At 40.8% G+C, this 24987-nt stretch overlaps 1 protein-coding gene across 1 annotated transcript in view; it reads right to left on the bottom strand.

Annotated features, from left to right (window-relative positions):
- Positions 1-7029: 7029 nt before the first annotated feature.
- BEND4 (BEN domain containing 4) overlaps positions 7030-24987 on the bottom strand; it is a 43125-nt gene continuing 25167 nt past the window's right edge. The window contains exons 3-5 of the mRNA XM_011949038.1: positions 21978-22069; positions 16119-16359; positions 7030-13809 (exon numbers count right to left, since the gene is read on the bottom strand). Coding sequence (XP_011804428.1) covers positions 13592-13809; positions 16119-16359; positions 21978-22069 — 551 coding nt within the window. The 3' untranslated portion in view covers positions 7030-13591. The remainder of the gene's footprint in view (positions 13810-16118; positions 16360-21977; positions 22070-24987) is intronic.

The raw sequence follows: 24987 nt of genomic DNA, 5'->3' as shown, positions 1-24987 counted from the left end.
CACCGCGCCCAGCCAGCATTTCCTTTTTAGTAGAGACGGGGTTTCTCCATGTTGGTCGGGCTGGTCTCGAACTCCCGGCCTCAAGTGATCCGCCCGGCTCAACCTCTCAAAGTGCTGGGATTACAGGTGTGAGTCACCATGCCCGACCGCACAATGCTTTGCTAGTACTAGAATTTTCATTTGTTTGAACAGGCTCTTCCATTTGTCTTTCTGATACCCTCTTTCTAGAATAATAATTTTGGCATTTCACTTTAACAGTTTAGAACAGTGTCTCCTGCTACAATGCCCTTCTATGTAGTCAGTAAGTGCTATAAGAAGAAATGAAAAATTGTTAAGGTAAACTGTCAAGGAAAAAGTGACTCTAAGCAGAGAAGAACTCTAGATTAGGAGTTCTTAACATGAGACCATGGATAAGTATCAGGACATTCAAGAATCCCTTGGAATTTCCTGAAACATCCGGAGTGTATGTTCTTCCGTGGAAAGGTTCCCTAGTTTTTGTCTTGACCCAAAAGGTTAGAATCATTCTTGTAACAAATTAACCCTGAAACCTCAGTAGCTTAAAACCACAGTGATTTCTCACTCCCTACATTACTTCCCCTTCCAGCTCCTGTGAGTTAACAGACATTTGTTCAGACCCTGCTCTGCTCAAAGGCTCCCAGTTAGGACCCCAAGGAGGGAAGGATCAGGTGTCTTGGACTTCATATGTCCTCACCTCTCGCAAGTTCCCAGCTTTTGCTTATCCACAGGACTCTTATCTTCATTACAACGAAGGGCCAGAACCCAGGTGGGAAAAAGATAGCATGGTTGAGAAGACAGATTCCAGATAGGTAAGTGGAAACAAATAATTTGAAATTTTTGTTAGTGTGTGTGTAATAGGAGTAGGTGGCAGGGAAAGGTGGGGGAGATGTCTTCTTTCTGAAGTTAGCTTAGGAATTTGACTCCTACAATTTATGTTCCAGAAAGCATGATAATATGCTTATTTTCTACACTTCGCTGACTTCCAACGGGAAAACAGGCAGCTTATAATAAGAAAGCACTGCTATAGCAAACTTTTAACAATAAATGCAGAGACAAAAAAAGAAAAAGGTGGCCGACAGTGGTAGAGAATAAGTGTATCAGAAAAACTGAGCTAAGGGATGCAGCAGTTGACAATCAGCTTGTATAACTTAACATTGGGCTTCCTAGCAGCCAAGGAAAAAAGGAAGACACCAATAAATTTGGGCAAAGGCTATAAAAACCTTATGGTTCTGGGGGACTATATTATTTTGATATTCATTCAGGCACTGCATAAACGTGAACAGGTTACTTAAATTTTCCATGCCTTACTTTCTTAAGTAATAGTAATTACTTGCTGAACTAGAAGATCTCTGAATTCCTTCTATCCGTAACTTCTCAATTACTGATAACTTCAAAGAAATGGCATCCTTTATACTTTTCACCAGTATTATAAATTCTTCATTAAGCAAATGTTTGTAGTTCCCCACAGATTCATGAAGATTTTCCTCATTACGTATCCTTAAAGATAAATGTGAAAGGATTAGGAAAAGCTCCAATCTTTACCTATTTTAAAGCTATCATAGACATTCTTCTGTAAAAAAAAAGTCTATCCACTGGGTGCAGTGGCTCATACCTGTAATCCCAGTACTTCAGGAGGCCAAGGCAGGAAGACCACTTGAGGACAGGAGGTTGAAACCAGCCTGGGTAACATAGTGAGACCTTGTCTCTATTAAAAGCAAAAAAACTAATCAGGCATAGTAGCACACACCTATAGTCTCAGCTCTTTCGGGCTGAGGTGAGAAGACCACTTAAGCCCAGGAGTTCGAGGCTGCAGTGAGCTATGATCATATCACTGCACTCTAGCCTGGGCAACAGAGCAAGACCCTGTCTCAAAACACATACACACACAAAGTCTATCCAAATATATACCAGAAAGTGAATGGGTAATTATTTAGCACAAAATGTTAATAGAAAACACAACTTAAGCCACAATCAAATAGAATTATTATATTTTTATATTGAATTGAAAATGCTTCTGTGTTGCTAGGAAGGAGAAAGAATCAATGTCACTGGTACAAAAAAAAAAAAGACTAGAATACATGTTTATATCCCTTTCCTCATCTCTTGGCAGGGCCTGCGTTTCTCGCCAGCATCTGGTGGAGAGTGAAAAGTCACTATTTAAACCCTTATTTTGTCTGGAAGCAAACCCTGGGTTTAAAAAAAGCCTGTATCTCCAGTTACATTTGCTGGTCCCCCTGCTTCTATTCAATCACACAGCCTACTGTTTAGCAGTCGTGCGTTGCTCAATGATGAGGACAGGTTCTGAGAAATGTGTCATTAGGTGATTCTGCAGTTGTACAAATATCACAGGGAGCGCTGACACAAACCTGGATGGTATCGTCTACTGCATACCCAGACTCTATGTACAGCGTATTGCTCCTAGGCTGAAAACCTGTACAGCAAGCTTCGCTCCCGTGGCCCAAGATGGCTTTGAATGCGGCCCAATACAAATTTGTAAACTTTCTTAAAACACTATGAGATTTTTTCTCTTCTTCTTCTTCTTTTTTTTTTTTTTTTAGCTCATCGGCTATCATTAATGTATTTTATGTGTGGCCCAATACAATTATTCTTCTTCCAATGTGGCTCAAATAAGCCAAAGGATTGGACATCCCTGTCGTACCGCATGTGACTGTCCTGAACAGTGTAGGGAACTGTAACACAGTGGTATTTATGTATCTCAACAAAGAACAAGTACAGTAAAAATACAGTATCAGAATCTTGTGAGACCACTGTCATATATACAGTCATTGAATAAAATGTCACCATGTGGTACATGACTATATTTCTTCTTTTTCTTTCTTCCTCTTCCTTTTTTTTTTTTTTTTTTTTTGAGGCAGAGTGTCTCTCTATTGCCCGGGCTGAAGTGCAGTGCCATGATCATGCGCTACTGCAACCTCAAACTCCTGGGCTCAGGTGATCCTCCCACTTCAGCCTCCAGAGTAAACGGGCCTACAAGTGTGGGCCACCATGTCTGGATAATTTTCTTTTTTTTTCTTTCTGTTTTTTTTTTTTTTTTTTTTTTTTGGTAGAGACAGGGACCTCGCTATGTTGACGAGGCTGGTTTTGAACTCCAAGCCTCAATTGATCTGTCCACCTCAGCTTCACAAAGTGCTGGGATTACAGGCATAAGCCACCATGCCCAGCCTGTATTTCATTTTTATTATGTTAAACATTCTTAAACGAGAATGTTCTTAAGTATTCTCATGCTTCAAGGAATTTGTAATACTAAAAAAGGTAAAAAAAAAAATTGGGATGAATTTGGTCTATAAAATGTTTGTGAAATGACAATGAATGTTTATTGTAAAGCTGTATTTCAAAGCTATGGTTTAACCCAATTTGTGAAAAATATACAACTGACAAGTACAAGCACTAAGATATTCTACTTTAGATGTATTTTATTCTACCGCAGCTTTTTATTTAAAGCTGCAAACGTATTTCTTTTCTTTCACATCAATTTTATATCTTTTTAAATTTACAGGTAAAACGCAGGCATGTTTCTTAAACATTAGGACCAATGATTACAGACACTGAAACCGTATCTCCAGAGACACCGAAACCGTATCTACAGAGCATTAGGACTGAATCAGAACCAAGAGATGGCCACATCTAACGCCACATCTAATAGCTGGCTTCAGTTAATAGAGACACTGATTCACTGGTACGTATTTTTCTCTTGTTTTATGTCTGATTCTGCTTAAAAAAATTTTTTTTTTTTTTTAGATTTGAGTCTCACTGTGTTATCCAGGGCAATCTCAAACTCCTGGCTTCAAGCAATCCTACCAGCTCAACCTCACTGGGATTATAGGCATGAGTCACCACAGCCGACCCGATTCACCTTCCTGAATACAGCTTTATATGGGGGAACAAGTTGCCCAGTGAAGCTTGGGATTTTCTCGTAATTAACAGCTCTTTTGTCATTTTTCTTCAAACAGTTGCCAAGCCATTGGCTGTATTACTTTGGTTCTTAGGCCATGGTGCCTGATAACAACGCCAGGCACATCAGGCTCCTGATATATTGTATGAATGTATAATAAATTTAGAAGTGATTATATACTATATTTGGTTCCTTCATTATGTAAACCATGCACTGAGCAGCACTCTCTAAAACTGCCTACATAGTATTTTGACTATTCTGGACTTTTCATATGAATGGAATCATACAATGCATGGCTTTTTGTCTGGCTTCTTTTACTTACATTTTCAAGGTTCATTAATGTTTTAGTGTGTATTAATACTTCATTCCTTTTTAATGGCAGAATAATATTCCATTGTTTGGATATGCATTTTGTTTATTCATTCAATTGATGGACACTTGGGTTATTTCCACTTTTTGACTATTATAAATAATGTTCCTATAAGCATTTGAGTACAACTTTTTGTGTAGACATTATTTTTAATTCTTTTGAGTATGAACCCATGAGAAGAACTGCTGGGTCCTATAATAACTCTATGATTAACTTGTTAAGGAACTGCCAATGTGTTTTCCAAAGTGACTGTGCCACTTTACATTCCTACCAGCAATGTCTGAGGGTTTCAACTTTCTCCACATCCTCAACATTGGTTACCGTCTTTTTCATTTTAGCCATCCTAGTGAAGTGGCATCTTACATATCCCTAGTGATTAGTAGTGTTGAGTATTTCTTCTTGTGTGTATTGGCCATGTGCATATCTTCCTTGGAGCATACATACTCAGATCCTTTGCCTATTTCTAATGGGGCTTTTTGTTCTTATTGTTGAGTTGTAAGTTCTATATACTCTGGCATCAGTCTCTTATCAGGTATATAATCTGTAAGTATTTCCCTCCATTCTGTGGGTTGTCTTTTTCATTTTTCATGGTGTTCTTTGAAGCACAAAAGTTTTTCATTTTGTTGAAATCCAATTTATCTATGTTTTTCTTTTGTCACTAAAGCGTCTGGTGTCATACTGAAGAAACCTTGTCTGATCCAAGATGAAGACTTACTCCTGTGTCTTAAGGATTTTATAATTTTAGCTTAGAACAATGATCCATTCTGAGTTATTTTTTGAGGTTGAGGTAGGAATCTAACTTCTTTAGGGTATCTTGTTGTCCCAGCACCATTTGTTGAAAAGACTGTTCTTTCTCCATTGAACTGTCCTGGCACCCTTGATAAATATCAATTGATCGTAAATGTAAGGATTTATTTCTGTTGGCTACTGGAGTTCCTTACACTTCCATATAAATTTTAGGATCATCTTGTCAATTTCTGCAAAGAAGCCAGCTGAGATTCTGATAAAAATTGCATTGAATCTGTAAATCAATTCGGGGAATATTGCCATCTTAACAATATTAAGTCTTCCATTCCATTATCATGGATGTCTTTCCATTATTTACGTTAAAATTTTTTCCAATATTTTGTAGTTTTTCAGTATACAAGTTTGGCACTTATTTTGTTAAATTTATTCCTATTTTATTCTTCCGGATGTGGCTGTAAATAATTTTCTTAATACCATTCAGATTGTGTATTACTAGTGTATAAAGGTACAAGCGATTTTCGCATATTGATTTTGTATTCTGCAGCTTAACTCGTTTCCAAACCTTCTTTTTTTTTTTTGAAAGAGGGTCTCACTCTGTCCCCAGGCTGGAGTGCAGTGGTACCATCGCAGCTCACTGCAACCTCCACTGGCCCAGGCACAAGTGATCCTCCCACCTCAGCCTCCCAAGTAGCTGGGACTACAGGTGTGCACCGCCATGCCTGGCTAATTTTTGTATTAATATTTTTAGTGGAGAGACAGTTTCACCATGTTGCCCACCCTGGTCTCAAACTCCTGGCCTCAAGGGATCCACCCGCCTTGGCCTCCCAAAGTGCTGGAATTACAGGTGTGAGCCACCGTGCCCCGCCCATTTCTAATACTTTTTAGTTGGTAGCTTCAGCCTATGTGTGCTTTGCTACAAAATATCCAACAGCTCTTATTACTTAACAATCCTCTTTTAATGCTTCAGAATAACTTTCTTTTTGATATTCTGATTCTAACAAAAATTATTTGGACTAACGTATTGCTTTTCCATCCAAAACTACTGTCTAGGCTGGGCATGGTGGCTCATGCCTGTAATCCCAACACTTTGGGATGCTGAGGCAGGAGCCAGGAGTTCAAGACCAGCTCAGGCAACATAGTGAAACCCCGTAGCTACAAAAATGACAAAAATTAGCTGGGTGTGATGGTGTGCACCGGTGGTCCCAGCTACTTAGGAAGCTGAGGTGGGAGGATCACTTGAGCCCGGGAAGGTTGAGGATGCAGTGAGCCATGACTGAGCCACTGCGCTCCCGCCTGGGCAACAGAGTGAAACCCTGTCTCAAAACAAAAAACCAAAACAAAGACTCCTGTCTTAAAGTTTGCATCTTCTAGGGCAAAAATAAAATACCTTTATGTTTCCCCTAAAATGAACCAGTGTGTTGTCTTAGCTTGTACTTAGTCTGACTTAACAGTTATTCAATTATGCTGTTTGATAATGATTGTCAGATTTATATTTCATGTAATAACTAGAAGTGGGAAGTCACATCCATGTCCCCTTATTTAGCCATAGCTATTCTGCCTTTGTACGCAGAACACTGCTCAAAAACCATAAATAATCAGTATCTGTTTATTTTTTAAAGTCATGGGCAGCAGCTATAGGTTTTCTTCTTCCTGATTAAATGGTACCATGAACAGCAAGCATGTGTGCTTTATGTGTGAATGTATAAAATACTGTATAGAAATCCTCTTGGACTACATGTCACTCTGAGATCGTCACTGGTTATGCCTTTCATTTACTAGATCAAATGAATTTCTGGATGATCTCTGGTCACTTTCCTGACAAAACTGAGCATCTTTTATTTGGATATTAAGCATATAACATTTTCCTGATGTTCAAAGACAAGCAGAGAACTCAGCTTCAGGGAGAGAAAAGTTATCTATTCAAAGAAACAGAAAAGTATTTACAATGAATTGGAAAGATGCAAAAAGCAAGTTAAAACACTTAACAGAGACTTGACATTTATTGTGCAATTTTATCCCCAACAGAACACGTGGCATTCTAGAGGTATATGAGGTAATAAAATCAACACTCCAATTAGAACACCTGAAATAACTGGCTCTAGTAACAAATGTCTCTTATAATTAAAAATATTGAATGTTTAAAAAACTTTTATAACATTTTAAGTTCCCAAAAGAAATGAGCCTAACACTTAAAAAACAACTTACTCTTCTATATAAATTGTTCACAAAAAAATCTTGCTATTCTATATTACACTATGCATTTGTACTTTTATTAACATATCCCTAGTGGGTATTAACTCTACACAGTACAAATAGAAATTATTCATAGAGAATCAACAAGACTCCAACAATAAAAATATCAGGATCAATGGATTTGTCACAGTTTCTCCACAAGTATTCATCATAGAAAATAGAGTAAAGGCAAGTCGGCCCCGGTGTTAGGCTGCTACATGAAGTTCCAGAGAGGAGAGACATAAAGGCAATGCTTAAATTGGGCAGGATCGGGCTGGACCAGTGACCTTGAAAGCTTCATGACCCACCGCTAGCATGCCCTGTTCCCAAGAAGCACAAGCCAGGACCCTCATGGCCTTGGCATGCTCTTGAACTTAAACACAGCCAAAGGGATGTGAAAGCCAAAACTACAGGGAAGAATCAACAGATTACTGTATTTTCTTACAAAATTTTCACAACAGTTTTCACAGTGACATCATAAATTAAAACTCTCTCTTCCAAACCAACCAGACTCATCAGCTCTAAAGCTACAAAGACGCAAATGTGAAAAGTGAATTGAACATTGGCTACCTGATGCCCTGGTGCTATTTCTAACATCTAGGAGTTCCCAAAGACTCTCACTTCACTGACTTCAAATGTTTGCTTTTATCTCTCCCTGCATTTTTGCACTAGGAACCTATGAGATAAATGTGAACAAACTCCTGATTTTAATTTGAATTCACCTACTTTTTAAAAAAGTGTTCTGCTCTTTGTCATAGGATCTTACATAGGTCAAGCCTTAAACAGAAACCTGGGCAGTTCCCAGAGGACATATAGTTTGTATGTTCCTACTAAGTATCGACATACTTTAGAAGTAGTTTTTAGTAATACACAAATACCAACTCTCCCTTGATGGCATAAATAAAACAATAAATCCATTCCGAAGTATTGATGTGCTTTGAGAACTGTGTTGCAACTACTGAGGAAGACTGAACTCATCATTCTGCTTCCTACGCCCAAAGCGATCCTCTTCTTAGCTGAGGACCTTGGGCAGTTTCCTTATCAATACAATGGGAATAAGAACAGAAACAGTCTCAAAGGGTAGCTGTGAGGATTAAAATGAGGATCCATTAAAGTACTTATCAAAGTAACTGGCACACAAGCACTCAATAGATAGATATTAACTTTAGTTACTACTGTTGTTGCAATTAAGTGGTTCTGAATGGGCCCAAATAGTTTTCCAATGTGGCCAGGATACATCTGGCCACTTGTACTAGCCCGATTATTGCAAGAATAAACAGGTTTTCAAATGAGTCTTACTAGCAGATGTGCTCTCATTCTAATCGAGGATCTGTGATTCAATAAAAACACAGCCCTTATATCAGACAGCTATAGAGTTATGAGGAAAATTAATCTGGTCACCATTACTGCAAAGACTTGGTGATTCAGTGCCTTCAGAAGTCAAATTAACCAAGCTGGTCATTAGATGAGGAAAGTCTCGACCTCTCAGTGCTACCTGTAACTGAACATACTGTGGAGTGTGAAAGTGGTCTCTAATGTGTACACAGATCAGTTAAACTTTTACATTTTACATTTAGAAGACAAATATTGACGGGTTATTATTTTTGCACTCCATGTTGTCTGATGTTAATTCTTCACTCTCCAAAAAAAGAAAAAAAGAAAAAAAAACAACATAAATTAAAGAACCAGTGCCACTGGCTGACAATGTAACTTTGCAGAGGACTATCCATCCGCTGGGTGACATTTTCCTACATTATTCCAAGCGAAGTGGTTATTTTTATCCAGTACTTACATGACTGAAAGAAGCCATCACTATGTTTACAAAAATACATCATAATGATACACACTGCTGTTTAGACACATTTACATTAGAGTTCTGACTCAAGCACTCCATTTGACATGTTTTGCCAAACAGTTTTGGCACGTGTTGCCACATTAAACATACACCAGCAAGACTTGCACCATATGTGCAAAATCATTTTCTATTACATTTCTAAATATCTGTATATATGAGCTGTCAAAAATTAAGGCAGATATGTACTGTGAAATGACATAGCACTGAATGAGGAAAGTTATACGTTTAAATCTTTTCTAAAATTGAAGCTATTATCCATGGATGAGATTTTTTAAAATAATTGAAATCTAAGAAACTCAGGAGGTAGTCAATGGGTATTAGGTTTAGGTTCTAGAGCATGTAGTGAAGGATGGCATCTAAACGAGGGCAATGGATGTCTGCTTTTCTGAACATAGTGCATGTTTCATCTTTACCTGACGCTCCATCCATTTTCTGAGAGCAACAGAAGGGAGGCAACAAGCCATTGAGAGTGGCAGGGGAATGTAGGAATCATAAACCCATAGACCGAAAGTCTGGATTATTGCCTAATTTGGGGTAAACATCTGATAGTGCAAGAATAGTTACTGGAGTTAAAAAAATCCTATCAACATCAGTTACCACTAGTTGATGGGACATGGAGTAGTTGGATCAAATAAGAAATGTTAATACTTTATCTCTCCTTATAATGCTGAAGGAATCTCTTATGTCAATGTGTCTTGTCACTGACGAAGGGATAAGGAACAATGCAGAATACATAATCACCCACTAACTCTATGGCTGTGAAGTAGCGACATATATATCTTGATTCCCCTACCAAAGGAGGTGATAGCAAGTTTCTGCAAATGCTCTAATATCCTTACATTCCTAGTGAAGCTTAATGAAACATAAATGGTAACAGTCACCTAAATGCTGTGGTGGAATGAGGAAAACCAAAAAAGTGATGCCCGGGTTCAAGGGCTAGAGGAAATATTTTCAAGTAAATAGGGAAGGTACTTGTAAAATGTTCAAGTAAAACGAGAAAGTACTTGTAAAACTGAAATGGTTACAGTTTTTCTTGAAAGCATTTAACACTAAGGTTAAGCCATGTCATTTTGAACAGTGTACCATCAATAGTCAGTGAGAAAAGTGACTTCAGTAACGGCTTGCAAAATACTGGTCCCTTCCACAGGCTCCCGGCCTACACTATCCAATACCGATCATTCGAGGGCCATCCTGAGCCTGGCTGGAACTGAGCTTGGGGCTTCGGCTCACTGTGAAAAGCCGGCATGATCTTTGTAACAAGATTTTAATGTGGAAAACACAGGACACCGCCACTTTTGGTAGGTATGGCTCTTCTGATAGCTGGGCTTATGGACCACATGCAGTCACTGACAAAAAAGCCACATTTAGTCTTTGTTCGTCACGCCAGCCCCGTGACCTCCTCCTCTCACCAGTGAAGCGGGGACACGGCTGCATCCTGAGCTGTTTTAACTCCATCTATTTTACACCACCAATGCCAACATGACTCAAGAAGGACTCTAAAAGCTGGCATGACTAAGTTTCTTCTGAGAGCAATCTGTCCATTTGCCAGATAAAGATGTAGAAAATCAAATCAAAATGATAAGCAACACTTTCAAGTCTCCAAGGATTTCAGTTGAAAGGCTCACAGAGCAAAGGCAGCATCCCGTCTTAATGGGCGAGCTTTTAACTTGGCTACACAGAGGCTCAATGGACCTTACCAAAAACAAATGAACATCCTTTGTAGGTCCTGATTTAAAGATCATGAGACCATGCAGACAACCATCGTGAACTTAGGTACATACTAGCCTTAAAGGTGAAGCTCAAGTGGCAGTGTGGATATGTCCCAAGGAGAGGAGCCAGCAGCGTCCACATTGATGCTGCATCATAGCCTCAGTGGCTGCCAGTGCCTGCATCAAACACCAGGCTTAGCTAAAGGAAGCTAGCAGCTACATGAACGGTAGTAGTACAGCGGAACATCTCACTCAGGCAAAAGTCGTAGGAACATCTCACTCAGGCAGAAGTCGTTAAGTCCTAGACCCAGGAATTAGAACTGGCTGTGTGATGCTGAGTATGGAGTGTGTCAGCCTTGTGCAAAAGAGATGTCCAACAATTGGTCTCACCATTCAGAATTTGTTGATGGAGAAACAGCTGATAGAGAAATGATTAACCTGGTATGGGCACGAGGGAGGAAGAGACCAGGTGTAACTTTGGAACAAACGTGGTGGGCAAGCCTGGGACAGCAGCGTTCTCAGGAGTAGCAGTGACAGCCAAACCACAGGCTGCTGTCCCCTGCTCTTGCAGCACTGGTGCAGGTGCGTCATCACGTACGGCCATGGAGCGGGAGTGCAGAAACTGCTCTCAGCCTCAGCGAAGACCAGCACGACAGGGCTCCAAGATGGTATCTGGATATCAAGAAACGTTCAGGACTTCAAACTTCCAGGAAAACAAGAAGGGCTAGTCTGTTTTTCTTAAAAGCAGTGATCAAATATTGTTGCTACAGAAAAACAGAACAATGTACTCAGCAGCAGTAAGGACAACTTAAGGCCAGTGAAAAATTAAGGTAAGATGGAAAAACAGATGAGGCCATGGTGGTGTTTTTCTTCTAGCAAAGATGTCATGTTGTCAAAAAATCTTATAAGACAGACACTGACTTCTCGGACCTCTAAAAATGCTTTAAGAGATCTTTCTCCCTTGGAGAGCCAAAGATACTGGTCTCGTGGTTGCCATAAGAACATGGCATTTGCCCATATAATTTCTTTTACTTCCAAATTTTAGCTAATTTGCCCCAAATAGGATTGAATATTAGTTCTCCCTATACCATTGAGTAAATCTGACTAATTTTAATTTTCTCAAAACAGGATTGAAATATTAGTTCCCCCTACATCACTGAAAAAAGACAGATGACCATCTCCATAAACATTAAACTCTTCAATGGATGAATTCTAGTAATACAAAAAAAGCTAATAAGCAAAAGCTACAGAAAGACCTATTTCTAGGACTTTGTATATAGTGAATGCAAACTAAGTATTAAATCTAAAGGATAATTTATGAGTTTATGTTGACAAAAATAGCCAAAAAACCCTTTATCAATGGATGCCCATCAACCTGAATCTCCATTCAATTTTCAAAACCCTTGGCCATGTCTGCAGATGATAGTAGCCTTCAATAAATGCTGTCCATTTAGCCCTTTGCTCTACAAAGAATGTAGTAATCTGGACTAGTTTGGTAAAGAAAGCCTGACTCCAAACAGGAAGCCCTCAGAAATGATGATTCTAGCACCTGTATAGCATTTGCCAATATGGAAAGGTTCCAAAGATACCACTAATTTTACATACGGAACTCAACAAATTAACCAGGGGACAGTGAGTGGGAGCAGCACAGTGCTAACTTAGCCATAGCTACAGGGAACATTGGGGAAAAGGAGGCATGGTGGGGATGAAACATTTTCATCAAGGACAATGGGAAACAAGTTCCATACAAATTCTGAAGATCAAATCAGCAGAGAAAGACCCTGACATTTCAGAGCAATTACTGACAAGCCCATTGCATAGTTGTCAGAATGGCCTTGAAGCTGTGTGTATATACAATGCCAGAACATCTAGTCAATTCAGCGCATGCCAAAAGTCACACCACTTGTTTGGTCTTCAGTGCACCAAACAACTAATTGATTTAAATTTTCATTGTTCTACCCATCACTTTGGCATTGTGTCAACAAAGCCTGATTTAAGGCTATGGAAACTACGGATTTATTAACCTACAAAACTGAGCATTTGAAAATGGTTTTGGATCTTTGGATGTTTCTTGACTAACAATGAAAAATGACTACTGTTTGTAAACTCCAGAGATCAAATAGTGCCTTCTTGATCAACACAGTCGTTTTTAAGTAACAGAAAAACAGCTGACCTGTAATTAATCACTGTCTGTAGATGTTGCCTCTGTTTTCTGGTTTCCTTTTAGTAAGAGACATTATTAATGTCAAAATGGTGTATGATGTCATCTATCCTATGCCTTTGCCGAGAAATACGAAGTCAGGTCTTTGGAAAACATAAAGACAACTTACTTGAATTAAGAGAATGTTTGCTCCTTGTCCCTTAACACAACTCCATGTCTCCACCTTCTCCCATGGGCAGAAACACTACCCCAGCCTACCTTGGGGACTATCTCTGCCCAGGTAGCAGAGTTTGAAGATTTCAGAAAGGAAACTAGGAGCTCACATATTTTTTCACCCTCACCATCTAGTCAGTAATCATTTAAAAATCATAGTTTTTTTCTTTTTATAATATTCCAAAAGTCTGTTGTAGGCGCCACAGACTTCCCAAACAACCCTAAAATGGATTTCTATTTGGGTACTGTGGCAGCTGAGTATGTGCAGAGTATGGCAGAATGACATGCTTTGGACTGTCAGGTGACAGGAACAGGACATTCACAATTGGAACTCTTGAGAGGACCGGCTGCTACAACAGGAAGATTCTGTCCACTAATCCCCAGATCCATCCTGGGAACTTTTATTGAAGACTTCATCCTGAGAAGCCTGGTGATCGATCCCTTCATAAAACGAGCCACCGTTGTGCAGGAAAGTCCCCACCGCCCGCCCCTGTCGGGCGTGACCGACAGCGTCGCTGAACACTTTGTTTATCTGCTCCTCCGAGGGCATCCACCAATCGGGGTTGGAGGTACAATGCATCCTAATGAATTCTGTAGGAATATACACAACATCAAAGAGAGAGAGAGAAAAACAGCTGGTTTTTGCAGAAGATGATAGGACAGGCTGCTTAAACTTTAACAGAAGCTCTATAAGAAAAACTTTATGGGAAATCCAATGCAATGCCATGATGATGTCACTCATTAGACCCAACTTATTCCATACAAATTTTCTTCTCATGTGCAAAAGTAAAAAAAAAAAAAAAAAAAAAATTGCATTAAGTAAGAGGGTAATCCCTCTAAGAAACATTTGCTGTTGAAACAAAAGGTAGATTTGATTTGTAAGGCATGGGATGCACCACATCTGGTATAAGCAAGGAGTAGATTTCAAAACCCAAGTTGTTACCTGCTCACATTTTGAGAATGTTACTATCTCCAGAAGCACAACAAATATCATTAGCATGGTATTCTTTAACCAGTTACTAATTTGAAGATGGAGTACAATAAAATAACAGTCTTAATGACTGAGAAGGTGCCTAAGTGTTAGTTCAGAAAAGGTACCCATGTTCTTAGAATGCCATGTGATTAGCTATACTTATTTCCAAAAATGTCATCTCTATACATGGGCTGGCAAACATTTTTTACATGCTATCTCCTCCTAATATTTAATTTTACCACAAAGCAATTAACATGCCCGGAAGAGTGAACTGTTTCAGCTGCCTCCAACATGGACAATCACCGTATCTTGCCTATGTATTCCCCACCCAAAAGCTGGATGGAGATCCATGCATTGTGGCCCTAAGTGAAAAATGAGCTGGGGACGGCAGTCTCTGGTTAGGCAGCCTGGTCTGCATCAGGCATCAGTGTGACAGTGGCTCCTGCAGTGTTTCCAGAGCAGCAGCACTAGTTCTCTGGGATGTATTTTAATCCATCACTTCTACTGACTTGCTGTAGAAATATAAAATGTTATGTAACAATTTCTGGAAAACAATACAGCAATGAGACCCCTTATTTGACTCCTTTATAAGCCTAAAGGCAACTCCCTTGAGTACACACATACAGGGCACAGTCAAGACCCCAAGCTCAACACTGCCTCTTGGTGAGTAACTCCATCATCTCTGATGATGTCAGGGAATACAGAAAACTGTAGCTAGTTTGGCAGGACAGACCCTGGAAATTTCTACCACCTAGTTGCTCTGAGTAAGTGGAATATTCAGACCGACTAATAGGAGGTGCGCTGGAGCACTTGTGCCTAGTAAACACAGGCATTTTTATCTCTGGTGGTTTGCTGAATCGTAGGCCATGTGTGCATAAATCCCTAAGGTTGTCTTCATCTAGGAAACACGCATGCCTGCCCCATCCCTTCTGAATCAGAATCTCTGGGGGCAGGCCTAGGGAATCTCAGCTGCAAACCAATACTATGTACACATCCTAGGCACATAATGTCACTGTGGGCATCTCAGAAGGGAGTGCAGAAGTATTCTGTCACATAACCAGGGCCTTAGTGGTGATAATCCGGCTTTGTTTTTCTACTGTGATTTCCTCACCACGAAAAATTTTTATCCCTATTTAGAGTAAATCAATATTGTCTTTCCAGTCAATAAACTGCCATTGAATTGTATAGGTTAATATTGAGCTTTTTGATATGGATTTCTCAGATGTGAACAATGTTTTGTTGGCACTATAACACTTCTATTTGTCTAGGTCTGTATTTGCCCTTGCTGAATCAACTGGATACCTCCTGATTCCTCCTTCCCACCCCTCTGCCTGGCCTGCAGTAGTGCAGATCAACTGCAAAGTAATCAGCTATTAATACTGCTGAAGTCGTATTATCTCCGCAGTACATTTAATAGAAACTTTTTTTTTTAACCAAAAGAAAAATGTTTTACTGGGCAAGGTATATTTTAGCATTGAGGAGAATTAATCCTAAACAAATTTAAGGAGTTGAGCCAAGTATTCTTGAGAAGGTACTAGAAGAGGACACAAACTAGAACTGGAAATGAGGTAACATTTTACTCATTAAAAAAAATTTCCACGCCTTCCCTTCCTCTGCGTGTTCCCCTATGCTCCAGTTTTGCTGGAGGTGGCCTTCTCTGGCGGCAAAGAAAATCTGAATTTGAAGCGTGAAACATGAGGTGTTATGCGATGCTTATGTACCACTAAGTGAGAACAACAATGCTAAGGCAAACGGAGGTTTTTAAAAGAGCTTCTCAATACCGAGTAGATGGGCCACATGAAGCCTAGACGTTCTCAGCAGAAAGAAATCAAAATACAGTAAGGCTGAACACTTGTACAGGGAGAGCCACAGCCAATGCGGTGAAATGAGATCACAGATGGTGACACTGAGCGGAAGGATGCAGTACCTCGGAGGCATGTTACTTTAACTGGATCCAGAGGGCGTCTTTCGGGACCTGTCTCTCCTGACTGCACTGACCTTTTCCTTTTCCCAAGGCCGCATGAGTACTTAAGCTCATCGGTTGTGAAAACAAATCTGATGAGGTATCGAAGGAGCCGTCTCCCATCTTTCTTTGAAGAATTTACAGCCTCATCCCACTGTTTGCTCGTTATGTAGACAGGATAGTTGTTCAACAGCTGCTTGCTTCCCTGGAAAAGCGAAATATTTTCTCATTACCCGCCTAGTCAGCCAGCCAGAAGCAGAAGTGATCTCCATTTCAAAGGCAAACACGCTTTTTAACCAAATGGCTATGCTGACAATGAACCAGGTATTGAAGTGCGCAAGTAATTGCTCAAACTCAGAAGGGGCACTTTTCAAATTACATTTGCATTTTCTGTAACAAGAGCCAATGAGGTATAATGAACACCTTTGAAAGGGGAGCTATTTATAACTTACATTTTAACAGGTAGGTTCAAATGTGTCAAGATCCAATGACAGGGAACACTATTTAAATCTAACCTGTAACTTTCCTTTTCAATCTATTAAAATATGCAAAACTTTGAAGAGTGTGATCAAACAGGTCCTTCTTTTTTTGGTTACTTTCAAGTACTTTTCGAAATGATGCTGGTGATCTATTTTAATAAGGCATTACTTGTGTTTAACGCACCCAACACCTGGTAGTCACTGCATTACAATAGAAACAACATTAAAAAGCAAATTTTAAGAACGGAGAATTGTGGAAACTGAAAAAAGAAATCACTAATAATCATGCAAAACAGGTTTCCTCAAATTATAGCTTCTGCAAATGCCACTATGTCAACTCAAAATTTTTCTTACTTTTCACCTTGATAATTTATGTCTGCTGTAAAATTCCCGGGCTAAATAGCTGCAGTGGGACTAATTACGGGAATTTCTGTAACATTTATAAGCCATGTTTAATCAATTGCACCTACACAACCATTACTTTAGTTCTGGTTGTCCATAAAATTCTACAGTCCAGGACAAATTAATTAACCCATGATCTTAGTTTTAATGTACTCCTTCCCCAGTAATTAAGGTGTACAAAACAAAGAAGGGAAAACTCATTCATTTTTACAACTTGGCAAATTTACTACAGGTTATAAATTTGGCACCATTTGGATCTGATAGGGTTTTATTTCAAAAAGTGCCCTGCTTAGTTAAACACTGAGAATGGGAAATGGCATAGGAACCAACAAGAGGTAGGCAGCCCGATGCGGCTGGGAAACTGGCACTGAGTTCTGCACGTGGAGACTCACCACGGCAGCACTCATACGCTCCTCAATGAGCAACAGTGTGATGTGGTCTCCTTTCCTAAGGCAGGCAGCTGAGGCACCTAGTTTGTGTTCTGAATTTACAGTCAGGCCGGGTTTGAATTGAATCTTGGTTCTGTGTCTTATTAGACTAACTTTAGCAAGTTACTTCAAGTTGTTGGATCAGTTTCCCCATCTATACAACTGAAAGGAACTGAATTATCATGAGTACAAGATGTGACTATTTGGGAGCATGAGCCAAGCCTTGGCTGGGTACAGTGGAGGACCCTGCGTATAAGAGACAATCAAAAGATGGGCAGGGGCCCAGAGCTCCCAAAAAGTCCTTCAGCCCCGGCTGCTGTTTCCTGGCAGGAGCTGAGAGACGGAGGTCTGAATCAAGTCTGTGCAAGGCAAAGAGAAGTGGGAGTGAAAGCTGTCCAATCGAGGGGGCCAGGCAACCAATTCCATGGGCCAGGGTATGTACGGGAGACTGAGGAAGCAAGATGATCCCCAGGTCAAACAGTGATGTCTTTCACAAAAATGAGGAACAGAGGCTACGGTTGGGAGGAAAGCCGCAGCAGGGAAAATAAATCCATTGCTTCCCAAGCACTGAGAGGAAAGGTCTCCTAAGGGCTCTGAATGGTTGACCCCTCGGCCCTCAGGGAGGCTGGGTGGGAGGTGGCGGGGGGGCATGAAATCTGGGGGCTGGCTGACTCAAAACCACTCACTGTGTCACCAGTACTTTCATGGAGGGAGCTTAATAAACGTCCCCATTTATTGTGCAACAGACGACCAGCCCGAAGCACCTGCCCCAGGCACTTTGCATACTTCCCTCCTTTCTCCTCACAGGTGGAGGTACTAGGTCTATTCCATAGCTGGGCTCTGGGTTCAGCCTTGGGCAAGTGACTTGTCTAAACTTCGCTCCTTTCTGTTAAAATACAGATGATAATCCCAGCTTGGTGGTTTGTGGCGAGCAGTCCAGCCATCTCCCACTAGAAGATAAGCTTACGAGAGCTGAAACTGTTACCTGTTTATTCTATGCCAGACTCTCAGGGCAGAGTACAGCGCCTGACACAATGTAGGTGCAATGAACATTTGCTGAACGGCTGATGCAGTGGAGTACAGGCCTCTGTGGCTGGCACACAGCAAACACCCAGTAATGGTGGCTACAATGAAGAATTCTTACTTTTTTTTTAACCACTGAATATAAATTCACAAAGGTAAAGAACTTTAAGGAGAGCAACACAGATGAGGAGCCACTAAAAAGGAGACTTCTACCATCCTTAATTTAAAAAACGAGACTTCCACCATCCTCTTAGTTATGGTCCCTGTAAATACTCATCAGCCTTAGAAAAGACTGTCTAGCTGCTTTTTAAGCTGTTTATTTAACACCATATAATTTTGAAAAGCTGTTTTACTCAGGAGAGTGAGCTCACCTGGTAAGCCAGGATTACAGCTCTGTTTTACCAAGGAGGTCAAATCCCTTTCCAAGGCTTCACAACTCAAAGGGATGGGGCTGGGGATGCCATCCCCGAGTTCAGGGTTCACCCTGTACGCAATGCTTTGCTGTGCCCCTGAAACTGGTCTATTTCAAGATGGGACAGACTAGTGATCTGGCAGCTGACAATCCAGGAAAGGAGCTTTCCCAAAACCTTTGAAAAAATCCACTGAATGCAGTAGCTCTGCATAAAATGTTGGTCTCATAAAATGTAGGAATACCATTTGGAGGTAATTTTTATCAAGAAAAAGGGAAAGAAAGAGAAAGTAATTTATAGCCCAAAGCTCAGTTCAGAATGCTCTCCGGGTTATGGATGAGATTTATAAACCTGTTTTAGCATAGTTAATAGAAGTAAAATGTGATAAATAATAAAAATGAGAAAATGCTCGTGTGCCTGAAATGACAATAAAAATAGTACAGTCATAATGATGATGAGTCATGAAGTTTAAGTAGTCCTATCCAGAGGAAATGTAGGTATTTCCCCTATCTTCTTATTTTTGTAGAATTCTGGTTGTATATTTTCTTCAATTAGCCACCCACAGGTTATTAAACATTGACCTATTGTTGAGTCACTGAAAAAAAACAAAATGAATCACCCTTAATGGGTTACTTGAGTCATCATCAAATGGAAGACATAGGTGTACATTTACTATTAAGCAAGGTAACTAGCTCTGAATTACACTTCTGAACAGTGTGCCACACAGGCACAAAGCAGGGGTGTGGCAGTCAGGGAGAGCTTCCTGGAGGAAGTGGGCTTTTCAGTTGTGCTTTTTGTATGACAGTAATGTCAAGTTAGGAAATATGGATTTAATTCTAGGGAGCAAAGGATTTTAAGTATACATTTACTTTGGATCTGTAATTCAGGGGGAGAAAAAAAAAAAACTTTCCAGTGTGGAGAACGGAGAAGAAAGAAGCTGCTGCAATAGTCAGGTGAGACAGTCAACCTAGGAAAAGAGAGACAGCTCAACATAGCTGTAGAATATTAGACAAAGGAAATGAGGGGGTCAGTGATGTGTCAAAACTTCTACCTGGGGTTGGTGGGGCCTTTACTAAAAACTGGAGGAACTGCAGATGGTTATTGAGAATAGGTGCGGTGAGATCAAGCGGTGTATGGGCAAACCACTGTGGGCCAGGCAGTTGGCACGGTGGTCTACAATGAAGCCACCGGGACTGGTGCTCTAGGTACGCATGTGGGACTTGTTAACACACATCTAGTGAATGTTATAATAAACACAACTGGACCCAGGCTCATGCCTGTAATCCCAACACTTTGGGAAGCTGAGGCAGGAGATTCACTTGAGCTCAGGAGTTCGAGACCAGCCTGGGCAACATAGTGAGACCCTGTCTCTATAAAAACTAAAAGTTAGCTGGGCGTGGTGGTGCACACCTGTAGTCTCGGCTATTTGTGGGGCTGAGGTGGGAGGATCACCTGAGCCTGGGAGGTCAAGGATGCAGTGAGTCATGATCATGCCACTGTACTCCAGCCTGGGCAAGAAAGCAAGACCCTGTCTCAAAAATAAATAAAGGCCGGGCGCGGTGGCTCAAGCCTGTAATCCCAGCACTTTGGGAGGCCGAGACGGGTGGATCATGAGGTCAGGAGATCGAGACCATCCTGGCTAACACCGTGAAACCCCGTCTCTACTAAAAAATACAAAAAAACTAGCCGGGCGAGGTGGCGGGCGCCTGTAGTCCCAGCTACTCGGGAGGCTGAGGCAGGAGAATGGCGTAAACCCAGGAGGCGGAGCTTGCAGTGAGCTGAGATCCGGTCACTGCACTCCAGCCTGGGCGATAGAGCGAGACTCCGTCTCAAAAAAAATAAATAAATAAAATAAAAAATAAATAAATAAATAAGAAACATAGCTGATGAGAAAAGGCAGTGGAGAGTGAGAGAAAAAGACAAAGCATGAACTCTGGAGGACAGTGGATGGAAAACCTCACGAAGGCATCACAGGAAGAGGGGCAAGGAACCAGGAGAAAGTACTGACACTAAGGCTAAGGGCAAGAGAGAGCACAGAGGAGGAGAGGTGAGGGCGTGGGGTGACCAGAGTGGAAAAAGGGTCACAGGACCAGACAACTGGAGAGTCACCAGGGGCCTCTTGCAGAAAACTCTGGTAGTGGTGGAAGTGAAGCCAGATTACAGGGGAGGAAGAGCACATGGAAATTAAGAGAGAGAAGATAAAGAATATAGACCAGCTTTTCAAATGTTTAATCATTAGAAAAAAATGAGGTCACCAATCAGCAATCATGAATCGAGTGTCTTCTATGACACTAGAGATGAGACCCGGGCTGAACTTTCGAGGAGCAAGATGTGCTGTAGTGCAGAATGAAGGTGCTGACCCAGGATGCCTTGGGAGCCTGGAAGGAGACGGAAGTAGAAAGGAAGGCAAAGACAGAAGAAAAGGAGAATCCAAGGAAGGCTTATTTTTAGGCTGGGGGAAACCTCAGAGCTTCCCCAGGGGATTCTTGTGGGGATTGTCCACGGTTCTCAAGTCTTGTATGAAAGTCATATATTCAAAACTGAGTCTTGAACATCTTTTAAGTACGTACCATCTTTATTACTATTAAAACACATAATTTGTTCTATAGATTGGGAGAGACTGTGGTTTCTTCCACTGAAACCCAGATGAAAAAACTAACCCATATCCAGAGGCCCTGACCTCTGGAAAATGCCTGTCTAAGCACTGGAGAATCGTGCCCGGTGTGTGAGGTGCCCAGAGTGAGGGGCATGTGGAACACAGGCTCTGTCTGAGGGAATGACAAGTGGGTGTCTCTCATTTCAGGCATCTCTGTGCAAACAGAATGGTGGAAAAATTGCCCATGCTATTTAAATTGTCATTACCTCTGTCTTTCCCCACTCAGTACAAAGCTGAATCTCTGGAGTTAAATACACGTATCATCTTTCTCCACAAATTACATACTTACAGGTAACAGACGCGTAAACCTCAGTCAAAAACTGTTTTGCTAGCCAGTCTGTTCTGGTATACACTGGTAAATTATCAAGAGACTTCATCTTAAGGGAATCCCAAACGGAACACTTATCTTTTCCCTAGAGACCTACCTCAGTTGGCTGGTCGGCTGGCTGTGGTATCAGGAGTTGGTTGTGGTGCTGCAGAACTGTCTTCAAGTAATCTAAAACGGTCTGGCAGGGCACTGGGTGGAAGAAATGACAACAATTACACATTGGCTTTCCCGTAAAACAAACATAAATAAATATTTTTAAGTTTTTTTTTTTTTTAAACAGAGGTCTTACTGGCACCCACACTGGAGTGCAGTATGGTGATCTCAGCTCACTGCAACCTTGAACTCTTGGGCTTAAGTGATTCTCCCACTTCAGCCTCCCCAGCAGCTGGGACTACAGGTGCTCACCACTGCACCCAGTTAATTATGTTAATTTTTTTGCAGAGACAGGGTCTTGCTATGTTGCCCAGGATGGTCCTGAGCTCCTGGCCTCAAGTGATCCTCCTGCTCTGGCCTCCCAAAGTGCTGGGTTTATAGGCGCGAGCCACTGCACCCGGCCTCTAAAAAGATTTTTGATGTAAACTTCTAAAAAAAAAAATTGTTCTAAAGGAAATAGAATCTTCTTTCATTTGACATCCGTAGTTATTTCAGTTTGTAAATACAGAACAGATGCTATAGTTTGAAAAGAATTTTTAGGTTCAGCACAATTCACTGAGAACTTTCAAGTCAAACTTACTCCAAGATGAATTTGGGTCAACAATCATGATCACAAAGAACCCACAGAAGAGACAGGCCTTGACTTATTTGACTCAGGTTGTAGCAGTAGCATCCAATGATGCTTTTTAAAATTAAAGTACCAAAAACTAAGGTTTTGCTAATTATTAATCAATAATACAAGTGTTTCTAATGACGGATTCATTCCTAGTTAGTTCTTCAGTAAGCAGAATTCCATACAGTTAGACGTGCTTCTCAACGCATACACACTTGGCCACACAGTTCTTCCCTAAGTGTCCCAAAGAAGCTCAGCTGATTTTATCCCTTTATATATTTCACTATTACACTATTTTTTGAGGCTTAGTCTTATAGACTCCTTGAATAATCATAATAAAAGTGAATAGATATTAACCCAACATAGAGCATGACATTTTTTTGTACCACTACATAAATAATGCCTACATCTTAAGATTTATATTAGAACCCTTTCAGGAGTAGAAACTAACTGCCTTTCAAGGTCTTGGCGGCTTAGTTAATAACCTAATTTATATGAATTGTTGCCACTGTATTTCTTAGCTGTGTTTTCTTAAGATGTTCTTGTCACATTCAAAAAAATAATAAATATTTAACCTAAGCCCTAATTTTAAAGTATCACCACCAAGCTTTCTGAATTTCGTTTTTCTCACGATTTTTTTAAGATAGCAAACAGGAATTATCATTTTATGCAGTGTAATATAACAGCCTTGGATTTTTTAGGTGACATCACAATGTAACATAATAAAACAAAAACTACTTCAACATCTTTTTGAAGATTTTGAGTAACAGGAAGTAGGGGTAGGTTAGAAAATTTTTCTTCTTGCCAAAAAAGCATTTTCTTAAAATAGTCATCATCCTTACAGACCTCGGCTGGGGCTACTTGTGAACAGTTATACGGATGCATTCTCCAAATTGAAGAAGCACTTGCTGAACAACAAGAGGTCAACCAAAGTAAGTCATATGTGTATCAGTTAGAAGTGGACCTGTTATTAAACCAAAGTTTAATAAAACCTGTCAAATGCCCCTAATTTCACCAGCTTCTTAAAAGTCCAGCCCTTTTTACTGATGCCACAGTGAGGAAGAATGTGTCTCTGACACTGAGCATTAATTGCTGGAAAAAACCCTAAGTTTCGAGAAACAAATGGAGACAGGTCTGCATTTTAGTTCCGGGTTTTTCACTGACTGTGTGACTTTGGGGACTTCATTTACTTTCTACGTATGAATCTCTTCTACACAGGGCTGAGTACGAGGCTCCAAAGCAGCATTCTGTTCTTCACAGTTTACGGTTACAATAAAACACAAGGGTACATATGTCACTGCTTTGTCAAGCGACATGTGCAAGGCACTACCTTGGATTTTGCTTGGAAGTTTTAGAGAAATTGTAAAGACTCATTGACTGATCAGGATTTGAATGAACTTTTTTTGATCCCTCATCCATATTTTAGAGTCATTAAGATGTTGCCAGGCACGGTGGCTGACGCCTGTAATCCCAAAATTTGGGAGGCAAAGGTGGGAGGATCGCTTGCACCCACGAGACTGAGACCAGTCTGGGAAACATAGCAAGAACACATCTCTACAAAAAATTCAAACCAATAGCTGGGTGTGGTGACCTGTGCCTGTAATCCCAGCTACCCGGAGTAAGCTGGGAGGATCACTTGAGTCCAGCATTTCAGGGCTGCAACAAGCCATGACTGTGCCACTGCACTCCAGCCTGGGCAACAAAGCAACACTCGCTCTTTAAAACAAACAAAAAGATGTGTATGAAAAATTTTTTGTAAGAGTCATTCACGACAAATCCACAGCCAGTATCATATTGAATGTGCAAAAGCTGCAAGCATTCCCCTTGAAAACCGGCACGAAACAAGGATGTCCTCTCTCACCGCTCCTATTCAACACAGTATTGAAAGTTCTGGGCCAGGTGTTGTGCCTCACGCCTGTAATCCCAGCACTCTGCGAGGCTGAGGCGGGCAGATCATGAGCTCAGATCAAGACCATCCTGGCTAACATGGTGAAACCCTATCTCTACTAAAAAACACAAAAAATTAGCCAGGTGTGGTGGCGGGCGCCTGTAGTTCCAGCTACTCGGGAAGGTGAAGCAGGAGAATGATGTTAACCCAGAAGGTGGAGCTTGCAGTGAGCTGAGATCACACCACTGCACTCCAGGTTGAGCAACAGCGCAAGACTCCGTCTTAAAAAAACAAAAAAGTAAGTTCTGGCCAGGGCAATCAGGCAAGAGAAACAAACAAAGGGTATTCGAGGCCTGGCGTGGTGGCTCATGTCTGTATTTCCAGCACTTTGGGAGGCCAAGGCAAGCGGATCATGAGGTCAGGAGATTGAGACCATCCTGCCTAACACGGTGA

The sequence above is a fragment of the Colobus angolensis genome, unplaced genomic scaffold (assembly GCF_000951035.1).
Source record: "Colobus angolensis palliatus isolate OR3802 unplaced genomic scaffold, Cang.pa_1.0 Scaffold29, whole genome shotgun sequence".
NCBI lineage: Eukaryota > Metazoa > Chordata > Mammalia > Primates > Cercopithecidae > Colobus > Colobus angolensis.
The sequence above is the reverse complement of the archived record's forward strand: the minus strand, read 5'-3'. Positions and strand labels throughout refer to the sequence as shown.